The 18,689-nt window shown below is 37.7% G+C and overlaps 1 protein-coding gene across 1 annotated transcript in view; it reads left to right on the top strand.

The window, feature by feature from the left end:
- Nucleotides 1-17,888, top strand: part of LOC129236087 (streptococcal hemagglutinin) — a 51,050-nt gene extending 33,162 nt beyond the window's left edge. Inside the window, exons 2-3 of the mRNA XM_054870287.1 lie at nucleotides 12,099-14,604; nucleotides 16,968-17,888. Coding sequence (XP_054726262.1) covers nucleotides 12,099-14,604; nucleotides 16,968-17,623 — 3,162 coding nt within the window. The 3' untranslated portion in view covers nucleotides 17,624-17,888. The remainder of the gene's footprint in view (nucleotides 1-12,098; nucleotides 14,605-16,967) is intronic.
- The last annotated feature ends 801 nt before the right edge of the window (nucleotides 17,889-18,689 follow it).

The raw sequence follows: 18,689 nt of genomic DNA on the forward strand, positions 1-18,689 counted from the left end.
AAATACAAATTACAACAAAAAAAAAATTACAACCAAAAAAAAAAAAAAAACTAAAAGAAAAACAAATGGAATTATAAAATGCCGCAAAAAACATAAAAAAATACTATTGTATATTTTCAACATTGGAAAATCTCAAAATGATTAATTTTTTAATATCTTTTCGGTTTACTTCTTATTATTCTGAAGTATACGCGGTCAGTGCAAAGCGGTTTAATCATTAATTTACCCAAATCAGCATGGATTTGTCGCTAAGCGGTCTACAGTATCTGATCTGGCTGTTTTTAGTGAATACTGCATATATTCTTTCTCGGCTGATTTCCAGGTCAACTGTATTTACACTGACTTTTCGAAAGCGTTCCGTAAATTTTCTCATAGAATCTTAGTTAAAAAATTATTTGTTTTAGCTTTCATTCTGCATTTCTGCAACGAATAAACTCTTATTTAAGCAATAGACGTTGTGCTGCAACAATTGATGGTATTCCATCTACTCCCTTGGCTGCCCCCTCTGGTGTTCCGCAGGGAAATATCTTTGGACCGCTTTTATTTGTGTTATTTCTTAATGACATCAAAAATTGTTTCTCATTTGCTAAATTTTTGCTTTATGCTGATGACTTTAAGATCTTCCCCACAATCAAGACTCAAGAGGATGCCATTTAACTTCAAGCCGATATGGATAGGCTTTACTTGTGGTGCCAGAATTCACGTCTTTCGCTGAACTTATCTAACATTTTGTGCACTAAGTACAATATCTCGACATCTAGCCTACAATGTGGTAGCGAGTTTAAGGATCTTGACGTTATCTTTCATAATAAATTTTTATATTTATAAATAAATATTTTACTTCAAAATCTTCCTCGCTATTGGGCTACGTTAGACGGAATACCACTTAGTTCTCTAATCCCTATACCATTAAGTTACTCGACACATCTTTTGTTAGGTCTCTCTTAGAATTTACTGCTTTTATTTGGAGACCTTGTAGTCATCAAGCTATCAATAGAATCGAACGTGTGCAAAAAATATGTATGATATTTCTCAAATATGTCATTCGGTCTCTGAAACTTATTAATCCCATGCCATCATATACTACTCGTATACTGTGTTTGCCTTTTACTCATAATTGATTGTCCCTACTTGTTGGAGAGGATTCGATTTATTGTTCCCCGGCGATCTCTTAGGAACTTCTACCCTTTTTATGGGGGCAACTTTAAAACTAAGTCTGCCAGTAATGCTCCCATTATTCGTGCCTTACGGGAATTAAATACCGTTCATAATGATGTTGTTCTCGATTTTGCGCCTTCAAGAGTAGCATTTTTAAATCTCTTGAATTCGATGTTACAGTTGTTTTTAAATATAAGTAATAACAGTAGTTTAAATTAAGCAACTTTCGTATCATACAATCTCCAAAATGCTTGGACCACCACGTATAAAATTGCCCTAATATTCCAAAAAATATTCAAGCCTAAAATGAGCTGCAATTAGAGCCAAGTTGTTTTCAAACCTGTGGTTGAGAGACAAGCTAGCTCTAGATGTTTCCTATCTGAGTTCTAGAGGCCACCACATCGAGACGGCATAAGTTTGTATAAGGTATTCATTTTATACAAATGCTTTTTTGAATTTAGCTGAGATTGTTGTTTTCCAAAAATTGTGCTCAACTAAAGCTCCGCCTGCAATTCTTCTTCTGTGCACCTGCAAGTTTTTCTAAAAATGTAGAGTTTTACAATTTCGTGGCGCCTCTGTTGGGCGAATGGTAGTTATAAACAACTTTATTGAGTGCCCGCACAGGTCATTGTAACTCATAGCTTAACGCACCCAGCTTCGGAATTTACCAATATATCCAAATTATTTATAAAAATAACTAAAATAATGCAATTATTATATATTAATCTTTTTGATTGCCGGAAATATTAAAATACTATATTAGTTTAATCATTGCTTCAAACTCAATTATTTATGACAAAATTTAATAAATTTCATAGTAACGCAAAGACCACCTAATCAAAACGTATAACCTTTGAATAGTTTCGGCAACTTGGTTTTAGTGGGACAATAAGTAACGGGTGGCGTAAACGTTAAAAGGTATAAATTCCGTCATAGTTGGTAATTCAAGAGAACAGCCAACATGCGCATGCTATGTATTTTTTCTAATTGTTTTCAATATGTCGCAGTTCCCTAACATATCTGTGATATGAAGCGTTTAGATGGTGTCTATGTTGGCATATGCCGCCACACATGTGCGCATAAATTTGCTATATAAATGACACTTAGGCAATGAATTGCACAATTTTTTAATGCAAAGGTAACCGTATATTTTTGGCATAGTTTTTCGTTTTTTGTTTTCTTAAGATTTTTCTTTTATTTAAATTTAGATTTTTATTTTTTTTATTCATTTTGTAGGGCTCCAGCAATGTGGATTACGTAATGGAAGAATGCTTTTGTTTTATATTTCTTTTGTGTAATATTTGTTCTAAATATATGCAATTATACACACAAATGTATAAGTTTCTATGAATTCTAATACTTAGAAAGACATTTTTTGTTACAGTTCTACATTTTTTTGTGAGTACATGGGTATGTACTTGTACACATTCATATGGATATACAATTTGAAAGCGAGCAATTAAATACCTTTGAGTGATTTTGTGTCAATGTTAAATTCCAATTCACTGAAATAAAAGAATACAAAATGCCTTTCAATGCATACATATATGAGTGTATATATATTACACATACATACATACATTCATACATACCTGTGTACCTTAGGCTGACATCAATGTACGCCTATACCAGCAAATTGCTTATGTGTGCGTGTCATACCATTACTTTACAGTTCAATTACAATATATGTAGCACTTCTGCTAATTTATACTTTTATATCAACGACAACGAGCAACACTAGCCGCTCGATATAACCAAATGCATGAATGAATGGATGAATGCGTGCATGTTTGCTCGCATTTAACCCTCTTCTACTTGGCCACTCGCACACGGTTGTTTGTTGCGGTCATGTGTAGTAAGTGCATGCACTAGAGTACGTAAGAAAATGCAAATGTTTTGTAATTTTACCACTTATGCGAAGGTAAAAAGGTGCGCGCGCATTTTTTGTTATTCATCCATTGTTGTCGTGGTTGCTACCTTTTGCTTACGTTCTGATTGCTGCAAGCTTTCGGGCTAATAGATTGCAGTGCAGCTTAGATTGTTTTTAATCATTGCAGTGGTGGCTATGTATGTGTGTATTCTAAGCAAAATTTCATTTGTTATTTTTAAATAATTTTTTTTTCTTTTTTTTTAATTCTTATTTTTTTCTATTTTTTGTGTTTGTTGTATTGGCTGCTAATAATTGTTAACAGCTAATCTCTAAAATACGATCTAGAATTTGCGCCCACTCAACTGCAGCAGAGCTCAAACGGGTGAAATCAAAGACAGAGTGGGTGTGATTTTGTACATCGAACATAAAGAGGGCGTAAAATTAAGCCATTGATTTTTACTCTCCTTTTTTTTGTTTTTGTTTTTGATATACAACAAAATACCACTAATAAATCCTTCATTTAATTTCCAATATATTTTTAATAGCAACCTTCTGCGCGCAGTGGCAAATCGTCGTGTGATCTGAACCTCTTAAGCGTAAGCGACGTATATGTCGGTCATACCCATTTGACTCTCGTGGCGCTTAAGAAGTATACCTTTATATCCGCAAAATAGAGAGAAGTGAGCAAAAAAACATACAAAAGCTATAGTCGTGGTTATGCGGATTTATGTACATTTCTTTGCGAATAGAATAACTTTCATCTCGTCTCCGAAGAAATATGGGCCGATGATTTCTCCATCCCATAGGCCACACCAAATGGTTCCTTTCAATGCATGTAATGGCTGGTCTTGAATGGTTTCAGGTTGCCCTTCAGCCCAAATATGGTAATCTGATTACTGACGTAGCCATTAAGGCAAAAATGGGCCTCGCTGAAAAAAATTCGGGTCCCAAAACGGAGATCTTTGGCGAGTTTTTCAAGAGCCCAACGACTGAAATTATAACGCTTTGGTAGATCAGCTCCAAATCTTGGACTAACTGTATTTCAGATGCTCTCAAACCAAGATCTTTGTGTAAAATTGCATAAGCAGTGGCATAAGATAGGTCAAATTGTTGAAATCGGCGCCGAATCGATTCTTCCGGGTCTTAGGGAAAACTCTCATGTATAGTCGCAATATTCTCTTCACTTGGGGTTGTGTGTAGTTTAATCAGTCGAGTGCCACCCAATAATTTAAAATTATTCCCAATTTTGCGGATGGTTTGCCGAATAGTGCGTTCGGTATACCACAAGTTGACCTGAGCGCGCGATGAACACTTTTCGCAGAGCGTCGATTTTCGGAATACAATTATGTGATTTATAGATTTTGTTGAGGCGTAGGGCTTTCCATGATGAACTGTCAATATGTACAGAAAAAAATTATGTATTGAGTTTGACAGTAGCCACGCGTGATCTGTCAAGAAGTCCTATTGGAAAAAGGATCTCCAACCTGATCAGCCTAAATTAGGTATACCGTGTAGCGTGCATGGGACGATTATTAGATTTGTATTTATTAATATTAGAAAGGAGCAATTTAAAGCATATACACCAAAATTGTATAGACTACGTTTCTTGTATTGGGTATAGGAATAAGTTTCCGCTCTCGTAGAACAGGTGTCCCTGCTGATACTATTTTTGGGTTCGCTGTAGTAATATACTGGTGATTTGAAGGTGTGTATGTGAAGTCCCGATCGCAGTAGTTGACATTCATTTGAAACGTGAAGATCCTTTTTTATCTGACGTCAAAAACATCTACGTTCGTCCCGAAAAAACGGAATTTGCGGGAAGTCATGCCTTTTAAAGAAAAGTGCAGTTGAAACGTGTTGTATATTGATCAATACTTATGGTAATCACACTCCATCAAATACAACTTGTAAACAATGGTTACGACGCTTCGAAAGCGGCAACTTCGACGTGAGTTATAAAGATCCCGAAGGAGCACCAAAAAAATTCGAAGATACTCAACTACAAAAATTATTCTAGGAAGACGCATGTTGAACTCTTGATGATGTATTTAAAGAGTTGGATGTTGATAGATCAACCGGCGGTAAACGTTTGCACCCGATTGGAATGGTCCAGAAAGTAGGTAACTGGGTGCCACATCAATTGAAGGAGTTGCGATATCGGGAGACGTTTGGTGACGTGTGAGATGCTTCTTGAATGGCAGATCGTCACTGGCGATGAAAAATAGATCTATTATGAAAACCCTAAGCGTTGAAAATCTTGGAGTTTGGCAGGTGAACCAGGTCCATGGACAGCGAAAAAAATTCCTACTTTAAAGGTTATGTTGTGCAGCTGGTGGGATCACAAGAGTGTCATCTATTATGAACTCTTTAAACCATCTGAAAGCATCACTGGCGATCGTTACCAACTGCAGCTAATGCGTTTGAATCGGTCTCTCAAAGAAAGGTGGCCAGAATGGGACAGTAGACATGACAAACTGATTTTGCTGTTTGACAACGCCAGGCCACACTTTGCTAAATCGGTCCAGAAATACTTAGAAGGATTGAATTGGTAAATCTTCCCCACCCGCCGTATTCCCCAGACATTGCACCTTCGGATTACCATCTATTCGGAGTCAGCCTTTATTGGAGAGCGGTTCACTTTTTACGAGAGCATCGCAAACTGGCTCAATGAATGGATCAAGTCAAAAGAACTCGAATTTTTCTTCAGAGGAATCCGTATACTGCCTGAAATATTGAGTAAAGTTGTAGCTTCCAATGGCAAATACTTCACATAATATCATGTACTATTTAATTGTTTAAATAATTCTTAACTTTGGCTAAGAAAGGATGGAGACTTATTCCCATATCCAATATTTAATACGCATAGCGCTTTATTACTGCTATTGGCAAGACAATGAGACAAATTCTTATAAATTCTTTGGTCTCACACACCAATGCGCGCATATATGGGAAGGTTTATTATGTTACTGCACTACTTTGAGTTTTCAACATGCAAATTGCTAAATATTGTTTATGTGATGCATGTTTATGTATGTATTACACTAGCATAAAGTTTGCATTGCGCACTGCCAAGCATCTAAGGCCACATTGGTTTTACTTCAATTTCCTATGCCAATACAAGTGTTGCAATTAAAAATTATTCGCAAATTTTGTAAAATTTATACATTTTTTTTTTAATTGTACTTTAAATGACCTGTCAAAGACATTATTTATTCACAGTTTGCGAAGTTCGTTACTTAAGTCTTTTGTTCTTGCGCAAGTGTAATTTGGTAACCTGAACCGTTTGTCAACAATCATGTTGAGTTAATAACATACTAAGCACCTAAGCACTTTGGTGTAACTGAACCTAAGTTAATATGTATATATGTGTATGTGTATGCATGCATACGTGCGTACGTGTAGTATAGTCAAATTAGCTGGAAAAATGACTGCATTAATAAACAGTGTTCAACGTCAATTACTCAAGGCTAGGCGAAGTTGATTGAGAGAAGCGAGTTCCTTAGCAAAAAAATGTCTATGTACATTCGTATGTTTTTTCTGTGCAATACAAATTGATTCAGTGTCAATGAATATGACGGAAATGCAGAACGAATTTTTGTAGAATATGTAATGTATTGGAAAATATTTCGCTTAATGGTAATATGAGTTGGATAACCCAACATAACCTCACCTAGTGTAAATTGGATAGAATCGATGAAATTGGGGTTACTAAATTCGAGGTGCATAAAAATATTAAATTTTCATAAAATATTTCATATAAATATTAATAAATAAGTTAATAATATTATAAATATAAAATATTGGTTCATACTTCGTGGATATTTTTAAACAACTACAATTTTGATTAAATAGAAATTTTTAAATATTTTATAACATTGAATGCTAACTAACTTTGGATTCTTTTATTTATTTTTTTTCCAAAATTATTATAAACTATTATATTATTTTTAAATCAGAAATTATTCAAATATATTCAAAGCAATCAATGCGAAAAAGTAACTTAAGTAAGTTGAAAAATCTTCAAAAAAGTTTTGCGTCAGAAACAAATTCATGTACAACTTTTTGTGCCAGCCTCATACAATTTTAAACGAAATCAAATTTAAAATTCCCTCAATTCACAAGAATTCTTGGCGTTGAGTTTTTATTCCAAGCCCAAGGTTAATGTCAAAGTAGCCACACCTCTGTCTTACTACGCCAGTAGAAGTTGATAAATATTGTATTAAAAATATTATTTGTATACCAATTCATCAATATCCGGGACAATTGCCGTCACTTAGTTTAGCAGCCAACGAAGGCGTTGAGTAACGAATTGAATTTAAGAATAGCCATTGGCATAATCTCTAATGGGCGCTAACTGAAAAATGAATGTCCTTGCTGTACGGAAATATTAGAAAGTAAAAAAGTTATAAAAAAAAAAACAAATTTTGATTAAAATGCAAAAATACTATTTTTTCCTCCCATTGCTTGAAAAGGGATGGGTTTGTATTAAGAAATCAAAATTTACGGTATGAAAATAAATCAAATATTCTATAAAAATATCAAGCGAAAACAAAATTTTGGGTACAGCTCAATGAAGCTAATCCCATATGAAGGGCATGATTTATCACGAGTTGAAGAAATCAGCCAAAATTTCCATGGAAATATCTACATAAAAAATTTAGGAAGATTGAAGCAACCAATTGAAGAAGAATAACCGGAATGGGTAAATACATTTGATGATTTGATTTTTCACAATGACAAGATTAGACATTATTTTGCTTTGCCAATTAAAAAAAAACTATGCGTTTAATCCAAAATGCCTTATTCCATAGACATGTTTCCCTTAAATAACTCTTTGTTTCATTAGCTGTGGTGAGCACTTCTTGCAGAGCGTTTTAGTTCTTAAGAAAGTATCAAAATAAGTTTTGAAAATTACGTCCCCTCCGAAAATGAGAAGTTCCTCAGAGTTGGATTGCTCAAATCCGTAAAGTTAAGGCTATACTTATGTATTATTGAACCACACTCAAATGTCTGAAATTCATTTCATGTATGAAGAGGGGATTGAGCAACACCTCCCTGCTTCTACAGTAAGAGTATTTGTGTGGGGAGGGATTTGAGTAAAACAGAAAGTCATTAAATCTTAACGATGGTAATATGGCTAATACCAGGATTCTTGGTGTTAATTTGGTTTTCTGCGCAGCTTATGGTGCAGAATTTATTGCTCTTCGAGATGTTTCACAGTTGGAAGAGAAGGAGCAGATCCCATTACCATTTTCACCATTCATTTCGGTTGTTAAAAACCTTCTAAAATAAATAGTTGTATCACTGCATGACATTCGGTTCTTTCCATGGTAAAAATACACCCGCAAGTCAACTCCCAAAGGCTTGTAAATGACAGATCAAAATATAATTTATTTAAATGAAAGATCGAATATTAAATGTCATATAAATTTGTAGTCCGCATAAAATTGTATTTCTCTAGGTATTGTGTTCTGATAGTTGTCGATTTCAAAACATTTCCCCCAACCTGTATAGACATTTAAAAATAAATACATTCCTTCTTGGTAAATGGCTTTAATGATCGATATCTCGTAAAGTATCAATCAAACAATTTACAGTTTATGCTCGTTGTTAAGGTGACATTTCACACTAAAAAAAGTATTTTTCTGTTTCTTGTTTGTTCCATCCAGTGTATGGATGTTAACAATGGAAGTCAACAAAGAGAAAATTCGGTACATTTTACAGTTTTTCTTTGATAAAGGCGAAAATGCAAGTCGCCGCTGAATGAGTGAATTGTGAATGGTGTTTACGGTGCCGATACTGTAACAGCTAATTAAGTGCAATTTTGATTTCGTCGATTCCGTTCAGGCATTTTTGGTGTTAAAGAAAATGTCGATAATGTCGATAAAATCACAGAGACAATCGAAGTTGGTAGGCATGTTAGTAGTCGTAGCATCGCCCAGGAGCTAGGGATTGACCATAACACAGTTTTAAACCATTTGTGCACCTAAAATAAAATAAATAATTGGTGCGTATACTTCTCGTAGGGGTTTGGCGAGCTTCTCTTCCTATTTATGGTGTGCGTCTTGATGTTATTCACAAATGGAGGCATCTACTGTTTTACGTCGACTCCGAACGTCAAATGGTTTTTATGAGGAGATTTTTCATGGCAGACAAACACGTGGAGGTTTGCCATTGCCTGCCGGTTGCCGCTTTTAGAAAAAACTTCTTCTTCACTTGGGTTTTTCACGGAGATTCGAACCTACGTTCTCTGAATTCCGAATATTAGTCATGCATAACACCGCTTGTTGTTATTTTTTTTTTATTCTAACTTTTCTTTTAATTCACACATTGATTTTATTATCTCTAAATCGTATGAAGTTTTTGACTCAACCCTTAAAACTGCCATTTTCATCCTTTGTTGTCTATGAACTGGAGTATGCTGCGCTTATTTGGAGGCCACATTCTCATAGATAGATTTGAATGCATACAAAATGTGTTTGTGAAATTTGTCCTTCGATTTCTCCATAAGATTGGCCTTCAAGCTCTTGAAACGAGAAGAAAAGTTTTTTCTCTCTGAATTGTTTTTAGAATTGTTAGTGCAACTATTGATTGCTCAGATTTACTGCAACGCTTTCTTCGTATCTCTCTGCTGTAAACTTTACTTATTTATAATTCTTGCTATCCAGACAATGATAATGCAGATTTTTGATTTAGTAGCCATAAAGGGAGCGAAGTTCTACTTCCAGCTGCTTATACTTCAAAAATATTTGTGGAAGCCATATTAGCTTCTATCGAGTTAAATAGTCAGGTATTTTGCATAAACAGTATGTGGCAATGATTTTAGGTTACTCGAGGACATGAGTCTTTGCGGAGTGTGAAAGTAATCTGCATTGATTTGGTTTGATTGACCACTTATTCACCACCACTTGTTCCCCGACACTAACTTTGTTGAGGTAGAGGCAAGATCATTTTTGACCATTACAACCGTATCGTCCACATGTGCAGCTGTGTGAATGCTTTTTGTCAATGATAGATCGGCTGTAAATAAAGTGTATAGGACCAATCGCAATGCCCTATCTTGAGGCCCACCTGCTTCAATTTCGTCAAGAACTTCGTTGTTAAATTTTACAAGAAAGGGTCTACTCTCTAGGTAAGTAACTTGTAATAGCAGTGAGGTAGATTTATTTTGAGCTTTTATAACAGGCCAATATGCCAGCTTTCTAAAATGCGTGTGTTAAGTCTAGAACGACAGCTGCGCAATATTCTCTCTTTTCTAGCACTTCTCCAATAGTGCTGAAGAAATCCAAACTGGTGTGTGGGAATTAGTTTCCTCTGCGCAATAATTGGTTACAGCGTTTTGAAGGATAGTTTTTCAAAAGCTTTTGATAACGCGGGTAGTCGACTTATTGGCCGATAGGAGGAAACCATATCTGAAGGTTTACCTGGCTTTGGTATGAGGATAATAGCAGAAGATCTATTCTATCGTGCTCATTTATATTCGTATCAATACAATCAATAGTTCCAGAGTGTCGTTCCGTTTTAAGTAAAATTCAATTTAATATTCCTAATAAGAAACTTCGACGGTACGAAACATTTAAAATTGGCTTTTCGAGAACCAATTACGTCGTGAATGCTCCGATTTCTAGGGCATTCGCAGGTTTTAATTTGTTCTTCAATTATTCTTATGCTTTAACATAGTAGTGGTGCTGGTAATTTAACATAGTCTGTAAGAATGTATCCATTCAAAGACAAATAAACGAATAAATAAAAAAATATTAATTTGGGCTACTCTCAATTGCACAAGAAGATGCTAAGTTCTTAAAATAGCTTTGAAAACGTTGGTAATAAATTTGTAGCCGCATAAAGGTAATTCATTTAGAATGTTATTCATTATGAGGTGATATCCTGGTGCTTTATCTACCCTCGTAGCTGTATTTATTAAATCTTTAACCTCTCATTGAGATCTTGAGTTCTGCCTTTGTTGATTTCTTGCTTTCTTCAATTTGCCAAATACTATTTGTTAGCATTAGCTTTAAGTAGTCCGCAAGTACTTTTTACATTACACAATGAGTTACATATAAATGTGGAAATAAATAAATAATTTTCGATGCCGAGGGTTTGACAGAATCAGGTGTTTTTAGTTGCCGTCACTGAAAGTAAACAAGCCTTCGTGGGCAAGTTACTTCTTTATGTATCAATCGGTGAATATTTTAAATTTAAAACTAAACAAAAGGAGAAAAACTAAGTGCTACGTGCTAAATTATAAAATTATGAACGGTAACTAAGCCTCCAAGTGCAGTTTTTCTCTTTGTTGCCCATTTATTTTCGCTTATTCTTCCGCCTCTTTTCATTTGTTTTGTTTCTGTGCTGACGTCACGGCCTGGTGTGACGCTATCTTGAATTCTATCATTCTTTCATGCCTGCTGTTGTTAAGGCGGCGGAAGTTTAATACTTTTTAGTAAAAACGAGCATGGTTTGAGACATATTTTTGTTGTAAATCAATATTACAAAATTTTTTTGTTTGGAATTAGTAATAACCGAACCATCATATGGATTTTTGTAACCAACGAAAAAAAATATTTTTTTTACCCACACTCCATTTATTATAGATTTGAATATCTTTTTATGCTTAATGGTCAAGAATTGTGCTTTGTAGTTAATTAATGAGCTCACATTTACACATGCTTTCATAAATAAGTTTAATAAACGACAAACACTACTTTTTTATTGGCCATAATTTATTTCGGAAAGTAGCTTTTTAACCGACCCACCTTCCAATCTGAAAACATCTTACATGTATGTGTGTATGTAAATATAAGTACATTGAGTTAAGGAAAAATGAGTGTTCAGTGCCGTTACAACAAGTATTATGGCTATCTAATTACCATAAACATGAAGTTTAAATGATTTTCTCACAAGACCAGATCTGTGTGGCTGCAACCAAAAGCACTGACCCTCCACCTCCGCAACCATATCGCATTTATTTCTGTTGCATTACGATCAAGTGAAAAACTTGAAAAAATAAATGACACACCATAACGCTAAAGTAACGTCAATTAATTTTTAATTTCTTCACTTCAATTCACAGATGTTGGCGCGAGCACCGACAATCGACACGCGGCCCGCCATCGCACCACCAACAGCCGATCTCATTGCCGGGAATGAGTTTCTCAAGTTATTATTCGAGCGTGACGAATCGCAGCGCGAGTTACATAGCGGTGAATACAGCGAAAATGAACGCGTGGTGCGAGGGATGGCAGCTCAGACTGGCAGCAGCAGCAAAAGTGGTATCGACAGTACAAGCAGAGGTATTGCTGTTGGGGAAAGGCGAGTGACGCGCGCTGATCACTCGGAGCTGGCAGGCGATTCAACCACGCGGTCAACTGATTTAGGTAGCAGAGGTGCGGTTGCGCGTAACCTAAATTACAAGAGTCGCAATGTGCAGAACGATGCGGCGACGGCGACGACAACGGCAAAGACGACAGAGGACGATAGCAAACAGGTGGTAAAATTCGTGACGTCAGGCAGTAAAATAGTCTTCTTAGAAGAGTATGATGACAATGATGCCGTTGTGGATGCAGTGGCGCGTGATATTGATTTGCAGAAGGAAAATGTGAAAACACAAACCAAGCAAACGTTAAAAGAAACTGCGACGCAACATAAAGCCAGTCCTGGCGATGAAGTAAAGGTGGTTGCGGTGAGTGTGTCATCCTCCAGTAAACGTGGCAGCTTAAGTCGCACGCACAATCATTACAACACAGCTGATGCAGTTATGTCAAAGTCGAGTAATAAATTTTCGCAACAAAGTGACATAATGCGCCGGCAGCACGAGCAAGCACCGCATGACAGCGCTGACAATAGTCATAGCATTGATAGCATGTCAGCCATGAAGTTGACACTAACTACAACGCCACCAACAGCGCCAATGATCGCGTCTGCCACTTCGACAATGGACGACTTTGTGAATCGCTCGCACAAAAGTGAATTCTCAATTGAGGAAGCCGAGCCGCTGACAATGTCGCCTCAAAAGCTACGCGGCTCCTCGCATGCGACACGCGTCAATAGTCCGCGTTCACTGCACATGCCACATGCAGTCAGTGGACGAGCAGTGAAAATGGCTGGCAGCCTGCCAGATGTGAACGACTCGGAGAATAGCGCTTCGACGAACATACAAAACGTGTTGGCTGCCCCACTGGTGCAGTCCGCATCGACACGCACAGCTACAGTTACCGCGCCAGCTGCGTATCACAGTGGCAGTGGCCATAGTAATCGCAACAGCACGTCCTCACACATAAATCACAGTAGTCCAAACGTAGCACAGTCACATGCCAGTAGTCACTTGAGTGCTGACGATGACATGACCGACGACACAGTTATGCTGGATACGTCAGCTGCGGCGGCCATCGGTGATGCCACTGCCGATGTGGATGAAAAATTGTTGCCATTCCAAACGGTGATCTATCACAATACGAAAGAAGGTCATGGCCCACAATCACGATCGATATCATACAGCTCGCTATCGCAGAATGTCGCAGATTTGCATGCGTGGCGGCACTCGGGCATTTTGGCCGAAGCACAGCGCAATGTTAGCGAAAGTTTAAAGCCCATGCAGTTGGCGCACAACTCAGAGCCGGCTAAATTCTATTCCGTGCCATCAAAAATGTACAGTGAACCATCCAAGTTCTACTCTGAACCGGCCAAGGTTTACTCCGAGCCGGCTAAAGTCTATGGTGAACCAGAGAAATTGTATTCGGAACCGGCCAAAGTGTATGGGCAACCGTCCAAGTTTTACTCGGAACCAGCAAAGGTATACTCACAGCCGGCCAAAATATATGGCGAACCGGCTAAGACATATTGGTCGCCAAGCGCTGGTGTGCCCACTGCAACCACTTCCACTACAACCGCCAGCTCTATAAGTACAACAACCACAACATCGACAACAACTGTGCGGCCAGGACGTTATATGCCTTCACGCCGTCCCGCGATCGTGTCACGTATTGCTTTCGGTGAAGCACAAACCTCTACAGCAGCACCACTTGCTGTCGATGAACACGCACCGGCTACAATGGCGGTTTTCACTAATCATAACCAACAGCAACAACAACATCACAGTGCACATCACGAGTCAAACACACGTTTTCATCCACATCCACATGTCCATAGTCACAGCCATGCCGCGCATAGTACGCATAGTGCGCATACTTCGCATGGCTCGGTACATGCGCATTCGCACACTCATTCGCCCAGTCAGTCACACTCTGCAACAGCAGCCCAACCTGCTCAATCGCAATCACAATCCCAGTCACATGCAGCGCATTCACAACCACGTCGTGTACTCTTCAACTTAGATAAATTGCCGTATGATTTATTGAATGCGCCGGTACAATCATCGCAACATCTCTTGGATCCCGACTTCTCGCACAGCCCCCCAGCGGCCGTTACCTACTCGTCGCCCAGACAACGTCAATGCCTGGAGTCCGCCTTCTCAGCGTCATTGTCTCAATCAGCCTTGCAACAGCAACAGCAGCAACGTCAACATTCATCATTGTCGGACCAACATTCTAATCAAAATGCCAAAGGATTGCCTAATAGAGGTGAGTAAAATACGAAGCGTTTGGTGCTGACAAAGTGAGGTCTGCTGCTTGTGTTTTGTGTGCAGCAGTAGCAATTTATGTAAATACTTAGGTATATATGAATATATTAGATAAATATGGTTGAATAGTTTTGGGCATATTGTTTATATTCTTGTCATTGCGGTTGCTGTTATTTTGATGATGATGTTATTGATGGGAAGAGGAGGAATTGTATCGAGTTTCGAAGCCCATGTTGTCAGTTAATACTCTTAACAGCGAAATCAATCTATTAGTAGTATGCAGTATCCCTTGTTAGATCTTGAGAGTCGAATAAACGTGACTGAGCTTTAGTGGGGGACTATTCTCATTATAAAATATATAAAATATTATATTTTGCTTGTGCTCTGCCCTTGTAACCACAAATACTTATAATTTCGTGGATGCTATGAACATGGAGTAACAGATCACTTCATGGTCGTGCGTCATGCTAGTATGCTTAACTGAATGAAATTTTTTACCACCTCTCTGATGCCTAATTTGCACTCAGTGTTTGCTTTTGCGGATGCGTATCCTGATTATTTCAGACGCAGCTGTCGAGCATGTCCTAAGCATGCCCTTTGGCTTGAGAGTAGAAGAATTCTTTGCTTTAATCATTAATCACGCCAAATATTCTTATAAATGTTCGTTTAATTGGGAACAAGTGCCCAAGATTGGCATGACTCTGATCAGAAGTTGGTTTTTCTCGAGGATACAATTGCTGATATTCTAGCAACATGGTGAACACTCATGGCCAGATGGTTATTGGAACTTGCGTTCCAACCTCCAAGAGTGTATAAGTACAACAGATGTGAGCTGTAACTACTAAGATGTACGCGTTAAAGCCAATTTTGATTGCTTTAAATGTTGCAAACTCATTACTTCAGTAGCCAGAAAATTCTACTTTCATCGATTCTGCTGAGACTCGAACGGACATTGGGTTGTAGAGAGTCGAGAAAAACTCAAACTGCAAAAAAAGTATTTGTATAGAACCACAGCGTGAGAGGGCAAAACGAAAGCTGCATGGGAGCATCAGTTCCAAAAGAAAGTTCATTTAATTTCCGTAAGAGAAAGGAGATACCGAAAAATGTTAATGGGATAGGAAAAATGGCTGAAACATTTGGCTCAAAACATAACTATTATAAAAGGCTTCACGATAGTGACTGAATTAGGGTACCAATGGTAGCTGATATCAATAGGCTTATATTTCTTATTTCGCTTTACTATTATATTTCTTATTCGCACAATAAAGAGCACCAGTAATTTCCTTCACGTGCTAAACGGCACCAGATAGAAACAAGTGGAAACAAGTACTTTTCTACTTTCTTTTTTGATTCTGCCGCCAGATGGTGCCGCATAGAATACTTTCTAGGAACATTTAGATCCTCTCGCTCGTCACAACCTAGATACTGTCGTGGAGGTGTACTCTTTCTATCCATGTTGCAATAAAGCTGATGCTGCTCATAGATCCGTTGTTTACGATATTTACCATCGTCAATGCTTAAAGCTCCCAAAATCTGCCGGAAAACCCTTTCTCGCTAGCATCCCGAAGGCCGCGTCATAAGATTTTTTCAACGTACAAGCGTACAGGTGTGATGAAACTTTGATATGATGTGTTTTTTATTCACAAATAGAAGGTCTTGCTCATAAATGGGCTTATTGGTTCTACGTAGTAGACGCGTGAGAGCGTTGGACATTAGTTTGTTGAGTAAGGCTACTTCGTTCTACTCTCATACAGTTTTATTCACTTTCAGACTCATTCGTTTCGATTGGTTGTTACTTACTTACTTACTTACTACCTTCCTGATCTCTTCGTGAAGCAGAGGACCTGTACAATAGATTTAAATCTCACTCTATTATCATATATCTGTAACAGTGGTTCTGCGCCAAGTATTCGCTGGAATGCCAGGTCTTCAAGAATCTTGGGGACTCCATCTCAGCACCTGTCTTATAATATGTTTCACGGGCTTGCGGAATGTGTGACCAATCTAGCGCCAATTACGCCGATTAATCTCTACCATTACAGTGTCTTGCTGGGTACGACTCCATAGATTTATTAATAAATGTTTGAATTGTAGGGTCGACGCTTTTTTGTCACTAAATTCTAATCTTTGATGGAACACTAAGCTAAGTCTGTGGAAAAATAAGAGATTAATTATTATATTTAGAATTTGGCTGTTAAGTGCTTAAAAAGTAGAAAGTGCCAAGCCGACTTAAGAAATTGTAAGAAAATCTCACGAATTGCAAACATTTTCCGATTTATTTTCCATTTACCACTGAATTTTTTTTATTCATTTTTTTATGTATATTTTTTCTCTTTTATTTTCTTCTATTCGTCCAAAATGCAGATCTAGTCAAGTGTGTTTCCAAATACAACCGGCCATCTGCCACAGCAACAGCGACAACAGAGAGCAGCCAGAGTGGCAACTATGATGATGACAACGACGATGACGACGGTGACTTGTATACGCCGACCCCAGAGCAAAATTACGAAATTGAAGAGTCCGTAAGTGTTATGACAAACGGACGAGCCCACGGTGTACAAGGCAATTCAGCGGCGACAACAACAGCAAAGCCCTATGCAACGCGCACCACAAAGCTACCCAATCGCGGGTCTATACATCATCATCATCAACAGCAACAACATCATTATCATGGCAATACCAACGCGAATGGCAATATGGCCAACGACTACGATGACAATGGTGGAGATGCAGGTGGGTTGGATGGTGATGGCACTGGCACTGGCGATGATGGTGTTGATGCAGATGGCGGCAAAACTGGAAACGATGATGAGGATGCCAAGGTGGCGTATGTGGTGGAGGGACGTAACTATCGCAAATATCGCGTAGAGGAGAAGACGGATGATGGTTTCATTGTTGGCGAGTATGGTGTGGTGGATCATAACGATGGCAATTTGCGAGGCGTACGTTACACTGCCGATTCGACCATTAATCGGAGTTTGATACAAAAGGCGTTGTTAACATTTCTGAAGCTCAAATAGTCAAATGGACGACGTTGGAGGTGACGGAGGTGGTATAGGGGCGTTATGGCGAATGGAAAATGATGTTGGGTGGCCAGTTTGCATGGTAAGTAGTTAGCAGTGCAGAGATTGACAGGCAGCAATGTGAAGCGAGTGCGCAGGCGCCAAAATCAGCGCGTACGACTGCAAGCGCATCTCTATTGAGGGACAAGATGCGAGTTGTTAACGCGTGGGATGTGGTCACCAATAGCGTAGCTGAGCTGAGCTGGGCCTAAAACACATTGCACTGGGAATATGTACCAACCAAGAAACACCAACGCCAACGCCAATGCCGATGCCGATGCCGTGGCAGCTATTGCCGCCTCTGGTAAAGACAGTTTTCTTAAGCACAAAGTATTTCTTGTCTATTTTTTGTGAATTATAAAGTTTTGTTTTACAATTTATTTTTATATTTTGTACTTCTTTTTTTTAAATCCCATTAGACAAGCTAAAAAAATATGTGATCCAAGTCGTACTGTAGATAGTTTAAAAGGAATACACTACTACAAATACATAGAAATATTAAGAAGGAAAAAAAACAAAATAACACAAACACACAAGCACACTAACACACTTAGGCACAAATAAAGCGACACACACAAATTATTAGATACATATGTACAATATGTATCCAGTAGGTATAAGTAATATACTTATGTTTGTATGTATGTAAGTAGTTAGAAGACACTCGTAACTAGCGCTCATTTTTTATAATTTATGAAACGACAATTTTGCGCATTGATTGCAATCGATTGTGAGTTTAATTTATTGTAGTTTTATTTTTTATTTATTTTTATTTTTCATTTTTTTTTTTGCAAATACATGTAATAAACTGAATTTAGCGGCATATGTACCATACGGGTCAGTTTGTATTTGTGTGTATTTGAAATGGTTTAGTCTTCGTTTTGTTTAACTCATGTTTAGTGATTTATTTCAGATGAAAACCACTTGCCATAAATTTCCGTAGCAAAAACAAAAATAACAACAACAAAAAACAACTAATCGTAATTGTAATTTAGCAAAATAGTTTTAATCTTACATATCGTAT

This window comes from Anastrepha obliqua, chromosome 1 (genome assembly GCF_027943255.1).
Source record: "Anastrepha obliqua isolate idAnaObli1 chromosome 1, idAnaObli1_1.0, whole genome shotgun sequence".
NCBI lineage: Eukaryota > Metazoa > Arthropoda > Insecta > Diptera > Tephritidae > Anastrepha > Anastrepha obliqua.